The 18,557-nt window shown below is 39.6% G+C and overlaps 1 protein-coding gene and 1 long non-coding RNA gene across 2 annotated transcripts; both read right to left on the bottom strand.

Moving 5' to 3' along the window:
- Nucleotides 1–354: 354 nt before the first annotated feature.
- LOC126072124 (uncharacterized) lies at nucleotides 355–16,116 on the bottom strand. The gene is made up of 4 exons (XR_007516460.1): nucleotides 15,864–16,116; nucleotides 14,341–14,480; nucleotides 4,163–4,373; nucleotides 355–818 (listed from the first exon to the last, which is right to left on the bottom strand). It is a non-coding gene; the product is annotated as an uncharacterized LOC126072124 (long non-coding RNA).
- On the bottom strand, nucleotides 8,971–10,252 carry LOC126072117 (olfactory receptor 18-like). The gene has a single exon (XM_049876802.1). The coding sequence runs from the start codon at nucleotides 9,957–9,959 to the stop codon at nucleotides 9,030–9,032; it is 930 nt and encodes a 309-aa protein (XP_049732759.1). The 5' UTR covers nucleotides 9,960–10,252; the 3' UTR covers nucleotides 8,971–9,029.
- Nucleotides 16,117–18,557: the final 2,441 nt, after the last annotated feature.

The raw sequence follows: 18,557 nt of genomic DNA on the forward strand, positions 1-18,557 counted from the left end.
AGAGAAATTGACAGTTCCACATTAATAGTAGGAGGATTCAACACACCATTCTTGGTAAAGGACAGAACATCTGGAAAGAAACTCATCAAATATACAGAAGACCTGAAGGCCACAATCAGCCAACCTGAACTCATAGACATATATATAACACTCCACCCAACTACTGCAAAGTACACATTCTTTTCCAATGCACATGGAACATTCTCCAGAATAGACCATATCTTAGGTCACAAAGCAATCCTCAGCAAAATCCAAAACATTGAGATAACACAAAGTATCTTCTCTGATCACAGTGCCATAAAAGTAGAAATTAATAACAAGAAGAGCAAGGGAAAAAAATCAAATACATGAAAAGTGAATATCACCCTGCTTAAAAACCACTGGGAAATGCTGTTGCTGTTGTTGTGAGGTGCTGTGAAGTTGGTTCCGACTCGTAGTGGCCCTATGTACCATAGAACAAAACACTGCCTGGTCCTGCACCATGCTCACAATCGTTATGTTTGAGCCTATTGTTGTAGCCACTGCATCAATCCACCTCTTTGGGGGTCTTCCTCTTTTCCACTGACCCTGTACTTTACCAAGCATGATGTCCCTCTCAGGAGATGGATTCCATCTGACAACATGTCCAAAGTGTGTAAGACACAGTCTTCGCCATTCTTGCTTCTAAGGAGCATTCAGGCTGCACTTCTTCCAAGACAGATATGTTCATTCTTTTGGCAGTCCATGGCATATTCAACGTTCTTGCCAACACCGCAATTTAAAGGCATCAGTTCTTCAGTCTTCCTTATTCATTCTCAAGCTTTCACATGCATATAATGCTGTTGGGAAATAGAAGAAATCAAAGATAGAATCAAAAAATCCGTAGAATTACATGGGAATGAAAACACATCATACCAAAACTTTTGGCACACAACAAAGAAAGTACTCAGAGGTCAATTTAGGGCATTGGATGTACATTTCAAAAAAGAAGAAAAGGACAAAATCAAAACATTAGCCAGGAAACTCAGACAAATAGAAAGAGAACAGCAATAGAAGCCCAGAGACACAAGAAGATAGGAAATAAAAAAGATCAGAGCAGAAATACATGAAACAGAGAATAGAAAAACAATGGAAAGAATCAACAAAACCAAAAGTTGGTTCTTTGAAAGAATCAACAGAATTGACAAACCACTGGCAAAACTGAAAAAAAAAAGAAAAACAGGAGAGGACACAAATAACCCAAATAAGAAATGAAATGGGGGACATTATAACAAACCCAACTGAAACGAAAAGATTTATAACAGACTACTATGAAAAATTATACTCCAACAAATTTGAAAACCTAGAAATGAAATAGATAAATTTCTAAAAACACACTACTTACCCAGATTAACACAAATTGAAGTTGAAACCCTGAACACACACATAACAAGAGAAGAGATTGCAGCACTGTTAGCAATAGCAAAAAGATGGAAACAACTTAGGCACCCTTCAATACATGAATGAATAAAAAAACTACGGTACGTACACACAATGGAATACTACACAATAAAGAATAACGAAGACCCTGGGAAGCATCTCACGAAATGGCTGAATCTGGTGGGCATTATGCTGAGTGAAATAAGTCAGTCAGAAAAGAACAAATATTGTATGTGACCACTACTATAAAAACTCATTAAAAAGTTTATACAAAAACACAAACCAACTTTGACGATTAAGACAGAGGGGAGGAGTAGGAAGGAAAAACACTAAATGACAATAGATACGTGGTAAATTTGGGGAAGGGTAAGACAGTACATAATACTTGAGAAGCCAGAACATGTTATCCAAGGCAAGGTCATGGAAGCTCCATGGACACATCCAAATTCCCTGAGGAAACAAATTACTCAGCTGAGGCTGTGGGGACCACTGTCTTAGGAAACATTTAGCTCGACTGGCATAGTTTACAAAGAAAATGTTTTACAGTCAACTTTGAAGAGTAGCATCTGGCATCTTAAAGCTTGTGAGCAGCCATCTAAGGTACTACACCGGCCTCACCCTGTCTGGAGCAAGAAAGAATGAAGAAAACCAAGGACACAAAGGAATAATTAGTCCAAAGGACTAATAGACCACAGTTTGCACAGCCTGCATCTGACTGAGTCCAGCACAACTAGACAGTGCCCAGCTACCACCACTGACTCTTCTGGCAGGGATCAGAATAGAGGGTCCCAGATAGAGCTGGAAAAAAATGTAGAACAAAATACTAATCCACAAAAAAATAAAAATAAAAAAAGAAGCAGACTTACTGATCTGACAGACTGGAGAAACCCTGAGATTAAGGCTCCCAGATACCCTTATAGCTCAGTAATGAAGTCACTCCTGAGGTTCACCTGTCAGCCAAAGATTATACAGGCCCATAAAACAAAATAAGACTAAATGGGCACACCAGCCCACGGGCAAGGATGAGAAGTCAGGAGGGGAACAGGAAAGCCGGTAATGGGGGAACCAAGTTAAGGAGAGTGCCGACATGTCATGGGGGTGGCAACCAATGTCACAAAACAATACGTGTATTAATTGTTTAATGAGAAGCTAGTTTGCTCTGTAAACCTTCATTTACAGTACAATAAAAAAAATGTTTTTTTAAAAGATAATTTTTCCATGTGGCTGTGGTTTACAAACTGTACATCAAGTCACCCTTCAGTGTCCTAGTGAAATCACAGGGGTGCCATGAAGTATTTTACATTTTTGAGGGAAGCACAGTGGCATCTGTTGGGCACCAAGTCAACTATTTGCTTGAGAGAGTTCACGGTTTCAACAGTGATTCGCATCATAATGCATTCTCTCTGATGACATCATATTTTTGCAAAGCTGAATTTTTGGAGGTTGCCATGAAAAACAGCAAATAAAATGGGAAATCTGGAAATGAGGGTGTCTAGTATGATTCCAAGGCCTGAGAAATTGTGCAGTGCCCAATAGGTACACAAATCCCATCAGAAATATTGTGGCTATTTTAAAATAAAATAAACTTCCTCCAGAAAAAAAAAATTATAATTTACTTTGCTGAGTAGCATCTGGGGTCTTAAAATCTTGTGAGCAGCCATCTAAGATACTCCACTGGACTCACCCTGTCCGGAGCAAGCGAGAATGGAGAAAACCAAAGACACAGAGGAAAGATTAGTCCAAAGGAATAATGGACCACAACTACCACAGCCTCCACCAGACTGAGTCCAGCACAACTAGACAATGCCCAGCTATCGCCACTGGCTGCTCCGACAAGGATCATAATAGAGAATCCCAGAAGGAGCTAGAGAAAAATGTAGGACAAAATCTACCTCCAAAAACCCAGTGCTGTTGAATCTACCTCACACACACACACACAAAAAGGAACAGATTTACTGGTCTGAGACTGCAGGAAACCCAAGAGTATGACCCCTGGACTCCTTTTTAACTCAGTACTGGATTCACTTCTGAGGTTCACCCTTCAGCCAAAGATTAGACAGGTCCATAAAACAAACGAAACTAAATGGGCACACCAGCCCAGGGACAAGGATGAGAAGTCAGGAGAGGAAACCTGGTAACTGAGAACTCAAGATAGAGAAGAGTTGAAGGTTCACATGCCGTGGGAGTGCCAACCAATGTCACAAAAAATATGTGTATTAATCGTTTAATGAGAAACTGATTTGTTCTGTAAACCCACATCTAAAATACAGAAAAAAAAAAAACCTAGGGCACAGTGGTTAAATTGCTTGGCTGCTAACCGAAAAGATGGTGGTTGAAATTCACCTAGCCGCTCTGCAGGAGAAGGACCTGGCAATGTGCGTTCATAAAGATTATAGTCTAGAAAACTGTAAGGGGCAGTTCAGCTTTGCCATAGGTGTCAATATGAGTTGAAAGCAACTCGACAGCACCTAACAACAGTATGTCTTCTATACATTATTTTCATTTTTTAAATTACTTTTTGTGTCATGAAGGGAAACTTTAAACTTCCAATCTTCCTTTCTATAGCCCTTGCATATGGTTGGGGTTTTATGCATTGGCAATTTATATTTTGTTTGCTGAGTCGGAATTGACTCGACGGCACAGGGTTTAATTTGAATAACAGCAACAGTTCTAATTTTTCTGTGTAGTTAATGTGGGGTGGTACATTAGAAAATGGTTTATTTTTGTCATACTTATTTGGTAACTTAATCCCTCCCCTAAATACCTTTGTGAGCCTCACATATGACTGCATTCAAAATGTGGACTAGGGCTGTAGTCATCTCAAGGCTTGACTGGAAGTGGATCCCATTCCAAGGTCACTCAGGCATCAGTTAGCAGGATTCGTTTCTCACAGGATGTTGGCCAGAGGCCTCCCTTAACTTCTGACCACATGGGCTTCTGTATCAGGCAGCTGGCAACATGGAAGCTGGAGAGGGCTGGCAAGATGAAAGCTAAATTCTTTTAACATCCCAGTGTTGGAAGTAATATCCCAAGAGTTTTCCCAAATTCTATTTGATGGAAGCAATTAACAGAGTCAAGCACACACTCAAGCGGATGGTTATCCATAAGATTGTGAATACAGGACGTGGGAGTCGCTGGATGAATCTTAGAACCGACACACTATGCAGGCTTCACTCACTATAAGGATGGTGGCTCTAAGCACAACTACACTCTACAGAGGTCCCTCTGCTTTCCAGCATAGTCCCAATCCATAGCACCACCATGCACGCAGCAAACATTCCCTGAGGAGAAACGGCCACATGGTAGAATTCCTACGAACCCCACCATGATGCTGCTGAACTTGAAGTCAGAAAGTCCTCTGGTTTCTCTAGGAGGAACAGGGTCCTTCCATTAGGCCAGTCTCAGCCTTTCCATGCACAAATTCAACACATTTCCCCAACAACAACTGATATTTGCTTAACTACAAAGGGCTCACTTCACTCCGGAATGTAATTTTCCTTAGGTTTCTTTGTGTTCAGAACTTTTCAAATCTTTAATAAAATGTGCTTATGGCTTATCTAGTTTGTTTCTCTAGTAGATAAAGTGGAATAATGGTGTGTTGCACCTTCTACATTTTGTCCATGTGGCCTCCTGGGTGAGGCTTCTCTGTTCTGAAGGACTCAGAGAATGGTTTGTCATTAGTCAATACGAAGAAAACTGGAATATATACCCAATGACATTGAACATGGACAAAAGGATGCTATTTACGTATGTGTGGGTAAATGGCTGAGGATAATTTTGGGGAGATCAAATGGCAGGTGAGTAGAGGCAGATGGAGAAGTAGAGGATAAGCATTGAGAGCTTTCAGCATCCTTGGACAGTGGCAAAATTTTAATATTAAACATATGGAAAGAGGGGATTAGAATCCTAGAGTCATTGTCAAAGCCGAGTGTAGAGGACAGGTGTATGAAAACCAACGAGAGTTCTGTTCTTGTGGTAAAAAGAGAGATTTGCTTTGTGCTTTTCCCACTTCTCTCTCTGGGTGAATATCCTTAAAGAAAAAGGAAAGACATTACATTCCTGCATTCTCTTCTTAGTTGTCCAATTGAGGAACATCTACCCTCAATTTTTTATCACTGTGTAATTTATAGAACATATCAAACCCTACCCTTCATTCTACGACTCTTATTCTTGCACATACAATTAAATGGTGAATAACAGATCCCATCAAATGCCCATGATAACAAAAACAAACAAACCATACATTTCTTCCTTCAGGAGTTCTTAAAGGTCTCCATGGAAGATATAATGTTCCAAGGAGGATGAAAGATACTGGGTATAAGGATATCACATAATCCTCACCTTTATTTTATAAGACAGTGAATAATTTATTCAACATTATAAAAATCAGAGATGGGACTAAACTCCAGTCTTAATACAATAGATTTGTAACATATATATAAATGATATCCAGTCCCTGCCCTTGAACTTCTCAGGGTCTTGTCGTGTAAAGATAAATTGTAGTGGTCATCAGGCATCCAAGGTAAAGAACATATGGACTTCAAACAATTTATTTGAATGGCTTCTGCGTTACAGTAGATGACAACAATAATGTCTATATTTACTGAATTCTCACCAAGCATGATGTGTATTATCTGCTTAATCCTTACAATGCCATCAGCTAAATAATATAGAAAATGGAGAATCAACAGCCTTGAGATTTAAGTACCAAGTCCATTTCCACAAAGCTAATGAGTTAGAAGACTAATGTGGAAAATCAGACAGTTTCCCTGCAAATCCCATTAGCTGAGCTACTGTATTGGCCTAACCATACAGTGACTACATTAGTTTCCACTTACTGATCCATTATAGGTGCTAAACAGGGTTGTAATTAGCACTTTTGATTGTCTCCTCTTAACTGCTCTCTCAGATGGGTGCTTTCGTATCACAACTACACAGATGAAGAAGTTAAACAGAATCATGTTTTATATTATGCCTAATGTCACAGTTTGTAATATCAAGTTCTTTTTGAATTCTTGAACTCCACACTTAAAATGAACTTCTCTAAAGTGGTATTAAGGACCACCATTCGATGGCAAACTACTGTTTAATCCAACCTTGACAAAATTACATGTAGTTGTTACAATGCCCTTGGATGGTTACTACTATTAACTGCAATTTGATGATGAGGACTCTAAGGATCAACGAGGTGCACTGAGTTACCAAAATTGCCCAGTTTAAAAAGCCAAAGTCTTATTGGAAGTATGTTACCAAATCCCACACCCTTTCCACAACCTGCAGTTCCTCATCCATATCAAAGATAAGTACACCCCTTTCTGTCATTAGGAAACTCTGACATATTTCCTTCCAGGCACTTCCCCGTTTATAGCATTAATTTAATAGTATCACTCATTCTAAGTCTTGATGTTTGAATATAAAGAGGAAAATGCTGCCTTTGAGGAGAGAGTACATGAGATATCAAAATGAAATTACCTTGAGTTCATCGATTTTTTTCACCATTCCTCAGTTTGCAGAAATGAATATACAACTTAGTTCCAGGGTAGATGGGACTCCTAAGTCTCCTTGTAGTTAGGCATACCCATAGAATCCCAACACTACTTTCCTGTTTTTTAATGAGGACTATCACTTGCCACAAACTGGTATGGTCTCATCCTCTGGCAAGTGCACTCCGTTTCTCCATTACCAAAGTTCCTCATCAGGAAAGTTTGTAGGGGATTTAACTCAGTGGTAAAAGACAGAGTAAATTAGGTTATTGGTTAGGCAGGTTTTCTGAGCATCCAAAATTTCTCCCTCAGAAATTATGCCAATATGTCTAAAGGACATGGCACACCCATGTAGTAGAACATAGAAAGTGCCCAAAGACTAGGAAAGCTGCCAACATAGTCATGTCTTCATCAGTCTCTTACAAGTGAAGGACAAAGGCTCCCATTTCCTGAAAACATAATCCTCTGCTATTCTAGACTAATGAAAAATAAGATAAAATTTAATTTATTCATAATGACTTCATGAATTGATGAGTGCACTAATAAAGCCACAATAACTGGAAATATATCACCACCTTAATTCTCAGCTATACAACCTTGACCAAGGTATGCCATTTACACCTACCTTTTTTTCCTGAGCATGTTTTGTAATATTCCAGTTTTAGACACTTCACACATTACTTTATTCCTCAAATACAATTTATCAGTCAGGATTCAATAAAGAAAATTGAAAACACCATGAAGAGCATTTCATACAGGAAACTGGTAAAATAGTTAAACAAGGACTGAAAGACAAAAAGGAGCAATGTGGCAATACAGAAGTAGTTACTGCGGAAAGCAGCTACCATATCATGGTCTAAGGGAAGAGGTATAATGAAAGTGTTGAGCTTATTAATTAGGGTGTGGTAATATTTGCTGATCTTTATTGGAAGAACCTAACAATAAAGCCAGATGGGAAATCAGAACAGTGGTTTACGGATCCTTCTCTCTCCGGCCCCAGCATCACAGAATAAAGAAGGGTGAACCTGGAGAAGGGAGACAATAGCTTATCAATAAGCACACATGACCAACTTTATTGTGTGCAGGGCAAAAGCGGTGGTGGTTCATTGGTAGAATTCTCACCTTCCATGTGGAAGACCAGGTTTGATTCCCAACCAATGTACGTTTTGTGCACCAACCACCTGTCAACAGAGGCACACATCCTGCTAAAATGTTGACTAGGTTTCCGCAGAGATTCCATGCTAAGACGGACTAGTAAAAAAGGCCTGGTGATCTACTTACAAAAATCAGTTAATGAAAACCCTGTGGATCACAATGGTCTGATCCACAATGGATCATGCAGATGGTGCAGGACTGGGTAGTGTTTTCTCCTGTTGTGCATGTGGTCACCATGTGTCAGGGAGGCAACTCAAGAGCAGCTAACAACAACATGATGTAGAAGAAGAAAATATGAGAAAAAATATCACGAATACTGAGGAAAATCTCTTACTGGTTGTTAGGTTAAGTTCTCTCATATCGTTTCCACTGTGAACTCTGATCACTTTGAGATCTTCACCATTTGCTCAGGAGAGTAAAAAAACCGACTACAAACTAGTCATCTTTGAAGACAAGTCTGAAAACTTAAGGAGTTCTCACGTTGGCTAAATATCAAAACCACCTGTGATGCATTAAAAATTGTGTTCCAATTAAACCAGAATCATAGTGGTTGAGGCCAAAACATCAAAATTTTTTAGTTTCCTAGACAATTCCTTTATGAAGTCAAGGCTTAGGACCAGTGACATGGATTCTCACACATAACCTGCATATACTGTTCTGTTAGATACAAAGTAAAGGCTGAAGATTCTAAGTACATAAAAATAGAGTTGTGCATTATACCAGGAATCCTGGGTCATAGATGAGAAGCTACAGAAGGCTCCATAACTACAACGGGATTTGATCCACCAAGCTGATTGACATATCCCAGAATACTCCCACTATCCCAGTAAGCATGTGACAAGGGAAGCAACGTTCATATATGAAATCTCCATACTGAAACCTCTGAGAGCTACAAAACTTATGTAACTAACAGGCAAGATTTATGATTGCAGATGTTAGGTTTTGTCATCTTTTCCAATCCACATGTCAAAAAAGATGGCACAAGTTTTAATATTAGACTTCTCTGCTGAGGAGCCTCCAGAGGGCCTTCTTGATGTCCCTGTTTCTCAGACTGTAGATGAAGGGGTTCAGCATGGGGGTCACCACGGTGTACATCACTGAGGACACTGCACACATCCTGGGGGAAGATGTGGCAGCTGAACTGAAGTAGACTCCAAGGCCTGTTCCATAAAATAAGCAAACAACTGTAAGGTGAGAGCTACAGGTGGAAAAGGCTTTATACTTCCCACCTAAAGATGAGATTCTCAGGATGGAAGAAACAATTCGAGTGTAAGAGAAAAGGATCCCTGAGACTGGAACACCACCAAAGATGGCACCACTACAATATACTAATAAGATATGGATGGAGGTGTCAGAACATGCAAATTGAAAGAGTTGAGGAGGGTTACAGAAGAAATGAGGAATTTTCACAGGTGTGCAGAAGGTAAGTTGTGACATCACAGAAATGTGCAGCAGGGAGTCCAAAAGGCTGATGAAAAAAGATACCAAAACTAGCAAGACACAGAGGCGGGGATTCATGATAACTGTGTAGTGCAGGGGGTGACAAATGGCCACAAACCGGTCATAAGCCATCACACTGAGGAGCACACTGTCCAGGCATATAAAGAGATAGAAAAAGGACACTTGTGTCAGGCAGCCTGCATAGATGATGGATTTGCTGTGTGTCTGGATGTTCACTAGCATCTTTAGGAGTGTGGTGGAAATGACACTGATATCAGTCAAGGACAAGTTGGAGAGGAAGAAGTACATGGGGGTGTGGAGATGGGAGTCAGAGGTGACAGCCAGGATGAGGAGTAGGTTCCCAGTCACAGTGATCAGGTACATGGACAGGAACAGCCCAAAGAGGAGGGGCTGCAGTTCTGGGTCCTCAGAGAGGCCCAAGAGGAAGAATTCTGAGACATCTGTTATATTCTGTGGCTCCATATACCTGAGACAGCTTCTGGAAAAAGAAAAAGAGGATTGTTAAAAGGAAACAAGTAAACAGATACCCAGCACTGTGTCTGTATTTCAAATTCAAGAAATGCACACGTAAAGTAGACAAATTCACAAGCGTTCACATTATGGACCTCAAATTCTAATTACTGCAGCAAAATTACTCTGTACTAGCAAGCCCCTCTACTGTACTTCTCAGAACTACTTCCTTGCTTTCTTTTTCTTCTGTTTCTGTACTCAACCCAACTTTAGAGATGTTGGCCTAAAGAATATTAGGACGGCAAGGACCTTGGAAAATAACAAATTTATAGATGGAGCAATATATCAGACCCCTCTATGAGGGAAACATATGCAATAAGAAATCTCTTTCTTTTAATAAAAAAAATTATTTCAATTAAAGGACACTAGGAAACACTTGCAGTCCCAGGGTAGGCAAGCAGTTAACACACTTGGCTGCTAAGCACAGGGTGGGAGCCCACCCAGAGGCACCTCAAAAGAAAGGCCTTATGATCTACTTCTGAAAAACCACTCTTTGAAAACCCCATGGAGCACAGTTCTACTCTGACACACAGTGTCGCTATGTATCAGAATCCACTTAACAGCAACTACTTTTTAAAACTAGTCAAATGTATTTTATTTTATCCAAGTACTGTGCAATGAATTTCCTTGATCTGGAATATTTAAAAAACAACAATTAAGTGATAGGAACACATTTTTAAAAATGCCATTATGTGGATTCTGACTCATGGCAATCCCATGTGTTACAGAACAGAGCTGCTCCACAAGATTTTCTTGACCTTAATCTTTACAGAATACAGGTGGCATAGCTTCCAGCATTATAGCAACACACAAGCTCCCACAATATCACAAACGGACAGACATGTGGGGGAAGCCATGCCACCAGTATTCAAATACCAGCAGGGTCATCCATGGCCGACAGGTTTCAGCTGAGCTTCCAGACTAGGACTGACTAGGAAGAAGGACTCAGCAGTCTACTTCTAAAAAGAATTAGCCAGTGGAAAACCTTATGAGTAGCAGGGCAATACTGTCTGATACAGTGCCAGAAGATGAGCCCCCCAGATTGGAAGGCACTCAGAATACCACTGGGGCAGAGCTGCCTCCTCAAAGTAGAGTCGACCTTAACGATGTGGATGAAGTCATGCTTTTGCTCAAAATGAGAAAAAACAGCTGCAAACATCCATTAATAACCAGAAGGTGGTATGTACAAAGTATGAATCTTGGGAAACTGGAAATCATCAAAACTGATATGGAACACATAAACATCGATATCCCAGGCATTAGTGAGCTGAAATGAACTAGTATTGGCCATTTTGAACTGGACAATCCTATGGTCTACCATGCCAAGAATGACAACTTGAAGAGGAATGGCACTGCACGCATTTTCAAAAAGAACATTTCAAGAACTATCCTGAAGTACAATGCCATCGGTGATAGAATAATATCCCTACGCCTACAAGGAACGCCAGTTCATATGGCTATCATTCAATTTACACACCAACCACAAAGGCCAAAGACAAAGAAATTGCAGATTTTCACCAGCTTCTGCAGTCTGAAATGGATCGAAAAATGCAATCAGGATGCATTGATAATTACTGGTGATTGGAATGCAAAAGCTGGAAACAAAGAAGAAGGATAGGTAGTTGGACAATATGGCCTTGGTGACAGAAACAATACTGGAGACTGCATCACAGAATTTTGCAACACCAAGGACTTCTTCATTGCAAATACCTTTTTTCACCAACATAAAAGGTGACTATACATATGGACATTGCCAGATGGAATACACAGGAATCAAATCGACTACATCTGTGAAAAAACACAACAGGAAAACTCAATATCATCTGCCGTAAAAGGTTAGGGGCCGGCTGCAGAACAGACCATCAATTGCTCATATGCAAGTTAAAGTTGAAACTGAGGAAAATATGAACAAGTCAATAAGAGTCAAAGTACAACCTTGAGTACATCCCACCTGAATTTAGAGACCGTCTCAGGAATAGATTTCATGAGTTGCACACTAATGACCAAAGGCCAGATAAGTTGTGGAATGACATCAAGGACACCATCCATAAAGAAAGCTAGAGGTCATTAAAAAGACAGAAAAGACAAAACTACATGTCAGAAAAGACTCTGACACTTGGCCTTGAATGCCAAATAGCTAAAGCAAAAGGAAGAAATGCTAAACTAAAAGAACTGAACAGAAGATTTCAAATGGCGGATAGAGAAGAAAAAGTAAAGTATTATAATGAAATGCACAAAGAGCTGGAGATAGAAAAACAAAAGGGAAAGACATGCTGGGCATTTCTCAAGCTTAAACAACTGAAGAAAATATTCAAGCTTCAAGTTGAAATAGTGAAAAATTCTATGGGGAAAATATTAAATGATGCAGAAACCATCAAAAGAAGATGGAAAGAATACACAGAGTCACTACACCAAAAAGAATTGGTTGACATTCAACCATTTCAGGAAGTAGCATATGATCAGGAAACAATGGTAATGAAGGAATAACAAGCTACAATGAAGGCACTGGCGAAAAACAGGGCTCCAGGAATTAATGAAATATCAATTGAGATGTTTCAACAAACGGATGTAGTGCTAGCAGTGCTCACTTGTCTATGCCAAGAAATTTGGAAGACAGTTACCAGGCCAACTTACTGGAAGAGATCCATATTTGTGCCTATTCCCAAGAAAGATGATCCAACCAAATGCAGAAATTATGGAACAATATCATTAATACCACATGCAAGCAAAATTTTGCTGAAGATCATTCAGAAGCAGCTGCAGCAGTATATCAACAGGAACTGCCAGAAATTCAGGCTGGATTCAGGAGAGGTCTTGGGACCAGGGATATCATTGATGATGTCAGATGGATCCTGGCTGAAAGCAGGAAATACCAGAAAGAAGTTTACCTGTGTTTTGTTAACTATGCAAAGGCATTCAACTCTGTGCATCATAACAAATTATGGATAATGTTTGGAAGAATGGGAATTCCTGAATACTTAGTTGTGTTCCTGAGGAATCTGTACACACATCAAGAGGCAGTTGTTGGAACAGAACAAGGGGATATCGCACGGTTTAAAGTCAGGAAGGTGTGAATCAGGGTTATGTCATTTCACCATACCTATTCAATCTGTGGAAACCCTGGTGGTATAGTGGTTAGGACCTATGTCTGCTAACCAAAAGTCTGGCAATTTGAATCTATCAAGCACTCCTTGGAAACTGTATGGGGCAGTTCTACTCTGCCCTATAGGGTCGTTATGAGTCAGAATTGACTTGATGGCAATGGGTTTTGGTTTATTCAGTCTGTATGCTGAGCAAATAATCCGAGAAGCTGGACTCTATGAAGAACAACAGAACATCAAGATTGGAGGAAGACTCATTAACAACCTGCATTATGCAGAGGACACAGCCTTGCTTGCTGAAAGTGAAGAGGACTTGAAGCACTTAGTGATGAAGATCAAAGACCACTGCCTTCATTCAGTATGGATTACACCTCAACATAAAGAAAACAAAAACCCTCACAACGGGATCAATAAGCAACATCATGATAAACAGAGAAAGGACTAAAGTTGTAAAGGATTTCATTTTACTTGGATCCACAATCAACACCCATGGAAATGGCAGTCAAGAAATCAAAAGACGCATTGCATTGGGCAAATCTGTTGCAAAAGACTTCTTTAATGTGTTGAAAAGCAAAGATCACCTTGAAGACTACGGCGTGCCTGACCCAATCCATGGTATTTTCAATCACCTCATATGAATGTGAAAGCTGGACAATGAGTAAGGAAGATCAAATAAGAATTGACTCCTTTGAATTGTGGTGTTGACAAAGAATATTGAATATACCATGGACTGCCAAAGAACGAACAAATATGTCTTGGAGGATGTACAATCAGAATGCTCCTTGGAAGCAAGGATGGTGAGACTGTGACTTACATACCTGGACATGTTATCAGGAGGGATCAGTCCCTGGAGAATGACACCATGCTTGGTAGAGGGTCAGCGAAAAAGAGGAAGGCCCTCAAAGAGATGGATTGACATAGTGGCTGTAACAGTGAGCCAAGTGTAACAATGATTGTGAGGATGGCGCAGGGCTGAGCAGTGTTTCATTCTGTAGTACATAAGGTCTCTATGAGTTGAAACAGACTTGATGGCACCCGACACCAACAACAATCTTTACACAAGCAGATCACCAGACCTTTCTTTCATGGAGCTGAAGGGTGTGTTTGAACCACCAACCATTAGGTTAGTAGTCGACCTCAAACTGTTTGCTTCACCCAGGGACCTCATTAGCTGGATTCTAAATTAAAATGAAATATTCGTAACCAAAGAGCCAGATTTGAAACCCAATCACCTTAGGCCTACTTAAGAGCTTTCCAAGTCAATCCTTCCTTATTGGGGGTATCGAAATTCTCCTCATTTCAGCTCCCTGATGGCAACTCACTTCATTTCTATTAGTAGGTCCAATATGACTTCATTTGGGAAACCATAAAACTGAAAAGAACAGAGGACAATATGAAATAACACATTGGTAATTTGCTGAAATATATGTACTAATTAAACCTAACATTTAGAGTTGTAGAAAGAAATTAGATTAAATAATACATATAAAGTCCTTACACCAGTGGTTTCAATGCTAGTGGATCATTATAATTGTCTACGGATCTTTTAAAATACACTGACCAGCTGGCCACAATCTAGAACTCATTAAGGCAGACTCTACACCTGAGTCCCTCGGTCATCCCGAAGTACAGCCAGGGTTGAGAACAACTGCTTTACATTACTGTCAGATTTTTGTAAGTGCTTCTTCAATGTGAACTATTTTTATCATTAGTATCTACTCCCAACATTAATTATATAAACATTTAATAATATTTACTTCATAACTCCTATTTCAGAGATTTAAAATATTACCATTAAAACTTGGGTTTTCTTGCTCTCAGTATATAACCCTATTTCTCCACACACCTGGTCCCCAAAAGCAATCTCTGTCATAAATTTTGTGGGTACATTTTCTTCTCAATAATTTTATAATATTAATTTATGTATCCATAACCAGTTTTCTTGAAAATCTACCTAAATAGTGTAATCCTACACATATTGTCCCATGGAAGTTCTCATTTACCACACCATTGTGTTTTAACTGTCTCTGGGAAAGTACATACATCTATTTCAAACACTTTAAATGGTGCATGGTATTACTAAGCAGAGGATCATTTTATGTCAATTTCTTATTAAGACCATCATAGTAAAATTCTTCCTCCAATGTACATATTATTCACAATTGAGAATTTCTTATTTATTTACATATCATTAATGATGTATTAATTTATTTGTCACAATTGAGAATTTCTATACTTTATGTGCATGGAGCATAGTTGTTCAAGGTGTAAAATTAATGCATGTTCAAATTTACTATTAATTGCCAACAGTTGTTTACCAATAGAAAGTCAGACACAAATACATGCTCTTATTTCAAGGTATGGAATCAAATATCCATGAAAGTTGTCTGGTAATGGTCATTCCATGATAGAGCTACATGAAAATTAAGGGAATAATGGCACCCTGGAGGCACAGTGGTTAAGTGTTTGGCTGCTAACCAAAATGGCACCACTTCAAATCAACCAGATGCTCCTTGGAAACACTGCGGGGCAGTTCTACTCTATCGTATAGCCTAACTATGAGTCAGAATCGACTTGACGACTAACATTTTTTTGTTTTTTAAATATAGGAAATAATATTCCCATAGTTCAGATTTCCTGAGTATGCAATAAAATGCATTACTATTCATAGAAAACCCTACAATCCACAAGATTCACGCTATAAAGTTCCTTGTAAACCATTTGGCCCATTCTCTTAATTCACAGATCAACTCACCGAGTTGTAAGAGGAAGAATCAATGGTTCAGTCTTCATTTGCTCATTTGACAAGAAACAGAATCATTCAGGTCTGCTTCAGGAGACAGAGCGCTGGGATAGGAATCAGGAGGGCAAGGTCCTAATCCCATATCTGTCACACACTAAATGTGGAATGCAGGTAAATCTCTCAGGCTCTCTTACCTGGAAATAGGCGGAATCATACCCATCATTAGGATGCATGTTGCAGCTAACAAAGGTTTGGCACTTCATAAATACTTGGACATTGATTTTTAAGCAGAATTTGAATTAATATAACAGTAGTGGGTTTATTGTTGAAATATAATCCCAGTTTTTTTTTGTTTGATCGTATGGGGAAGATAGAAGCCTAGAAAGTCCCAGAAATTCAAACATAAAATGTATTGAAATCATAAAATATATCTAGGTTCACATAGTAAGATGTACTTTCCCTTTCTCAGTTTTTCCTTTTTAGTTTTCATCTTTATGAATATCTCCACAAGTTTTTGAAAAAGCATTGAAAGTTGTACACTCTATTAAATAAGTATGTCCCCTGGATACTCCATGATATAGACATAATCGTGTCCTGTTTTTTCTTATCTCTAGTTCACAACTAGTGAGACATGCTTGGAGGGATGAAAGCATAGTCAGGAAAGCACTCAACTTGGAAGCAATGCAGCCTAATGCTCTGATGCTGTGAAACAAGGCACAAAGGAACCAAGGCCATATTTAACACAAATTTGTTATTGTCCTGGTGGTTGTAGTCTACTCTGTGCCAAGCACGGGATAGGCTCTGGGGAATCAGAAAGGAATGCGACTCAGTGTTCACTTCCATGTATTCAATATCTACTTGTATAAAAATGCGAATAAAATGCTCTTATAGGGATACAGACAAACAAAACCATCAGATCACAGGATTAGTTGAACTGTATGAAGCTTCATCTAATTTATATTAATAATAATAATATGAAAAATTAATGTGCCCTGACTATATCCATCACATATATAATATGCATTATCTGTTCAATACATACAGTAATGCATATCTATCCGCTGTGGATCAACTAGATGGCAATGTAGAGTCAGAGAGACACTAAAAACTTGCCCCATGGCACACAGATCATAAGTAGAGCAGACAGGATTCACTTTAAATTGTAAGTCACTGAGGCCCATGCACTGACCACCTTCACTCTCTTTCCTAAGATTTTAAAATGTTTAAAGGAAAAGTCCAGGGGACTTAACAAAAGATACGTCCTAAGTTACACCTTTAAACTCATTCCGGCGTCCTGACTGGGAATGAAACTCAAGATTCAGTCTTTGTAACTCCAAGATTCAGATATGTAAAATTACAGTGATGAAAGGAAGTGGACAGCAGACTTAAATTCAGAGAGAAGGGGCAAGAGAGAGTTCCGTCTAATTACCATCTGCCAACTCATGATGTGATCTTCTCCTGTGTTCTTAACTAGCTTTCTAATAGGGGAGACACCAAGAGGCACCCACCACTGTCCACTGTGGTAGAGCAGAACCCCCCACTAAAGAGAACAGTTGACAGGGGGTCTTTGTGTGGAGAGACCAAGGAGGGAAAATGACATGGTGGATAGCAGGGGAGAATATGGGCAGGTGCCCTGTGTCTGGTGTCACACTGCCTGCATTCAAACCTGGCTTCAACCTTTTCTGGCCCAAGACCTGAAACAAGTTATGAAAAAAGACTGCTCATTTTCTCTTCTATGAAATGACATAAAGTGTATTCTCTTCTCTAGGTATGATTGTGCAGAAAAAGGAAACAAGTTACACAGAAAACTTAGTTCAGATCCCGGAACTAGGCAAACTTCGGTAAACTTTCACAATACTATGGTTACTACCATCATCCTCATCATTATGGCTATCTTCATCATCAACTAAATCAAGTTGAAACGTTAGGGGACAAGTGAGAGGCACTCATTTCTTGTTCGGTAAGGAAGTGCCTGTGGGAGCTAGAACCAATGTAGAAGAAATTAAAAATCTGAAGATGCATGCTCAGACATCTACCAAAACCAGGCACAGAAACCTAACAGGCCTCTGATCTGAAATTTAGCATTTCAGGGCCTTCCATATGGTCATCCCAATTGTGTTAGCTGTCCTGATGAGGAGGAACCTTCTTTCCAGCCCCACTATGTCCACTGACTTCCACGGCACTTAATGGATTGTGCCAGGTCTCTGCCGGGGCATGACCAAGCAGTGTGGGTCCACCACCACTGTCTTGCCTAATAAGCGATGATGGTCGAGGCTCCTTCCTCAGGACTCACAAGAAGAGAGGTGCAGGTGTGGGCCTCCTGATTCAAAGGACCACCGTAGAGGAGAGACGTAGTGATGGAGCTTGCTGTACTGGGAAAGCAAACTGAAGGCCTTGAGTGCACGGGTGGGATATTTACAGTTGTATGGCTTTGGGAGCTCAATGCCCAGAGCTCACAATTAGCCAAATTGGTTCATGTTTTTCCAATCTCTGAAGACTTGTTAGTACTAATGAAGCAGGAAAAGTAGAAAGTGAATGTCCCTGGTTTCTGGGCCCTGCCATTCTAAGGAGGAAGCTCACCTACATTCCTCACCTCTAACTACCAAGTTGTACAGATCTTCACATAAAAATCAGACACTTTTTTTTCAATTTTTCAATCTAAACAATGTGTGATTTAATATCCTCGAACCCATTAAATGAATCAAG

This window comes from Elephas maximus, chromosome 3, assembly GCF_024166365.1.
Source record: "Elephas maximus indicus isolate mEleMax1 chromosome 3, mEleMax1 primary haplotype, whole genome shotgun sequence".
NCBI classification, from domain to species: Eukaryota; Metazoa; Chordata; class Mammalia; order Proboscidea; family Elephantidae; genus Elephas; species Elephas maximus.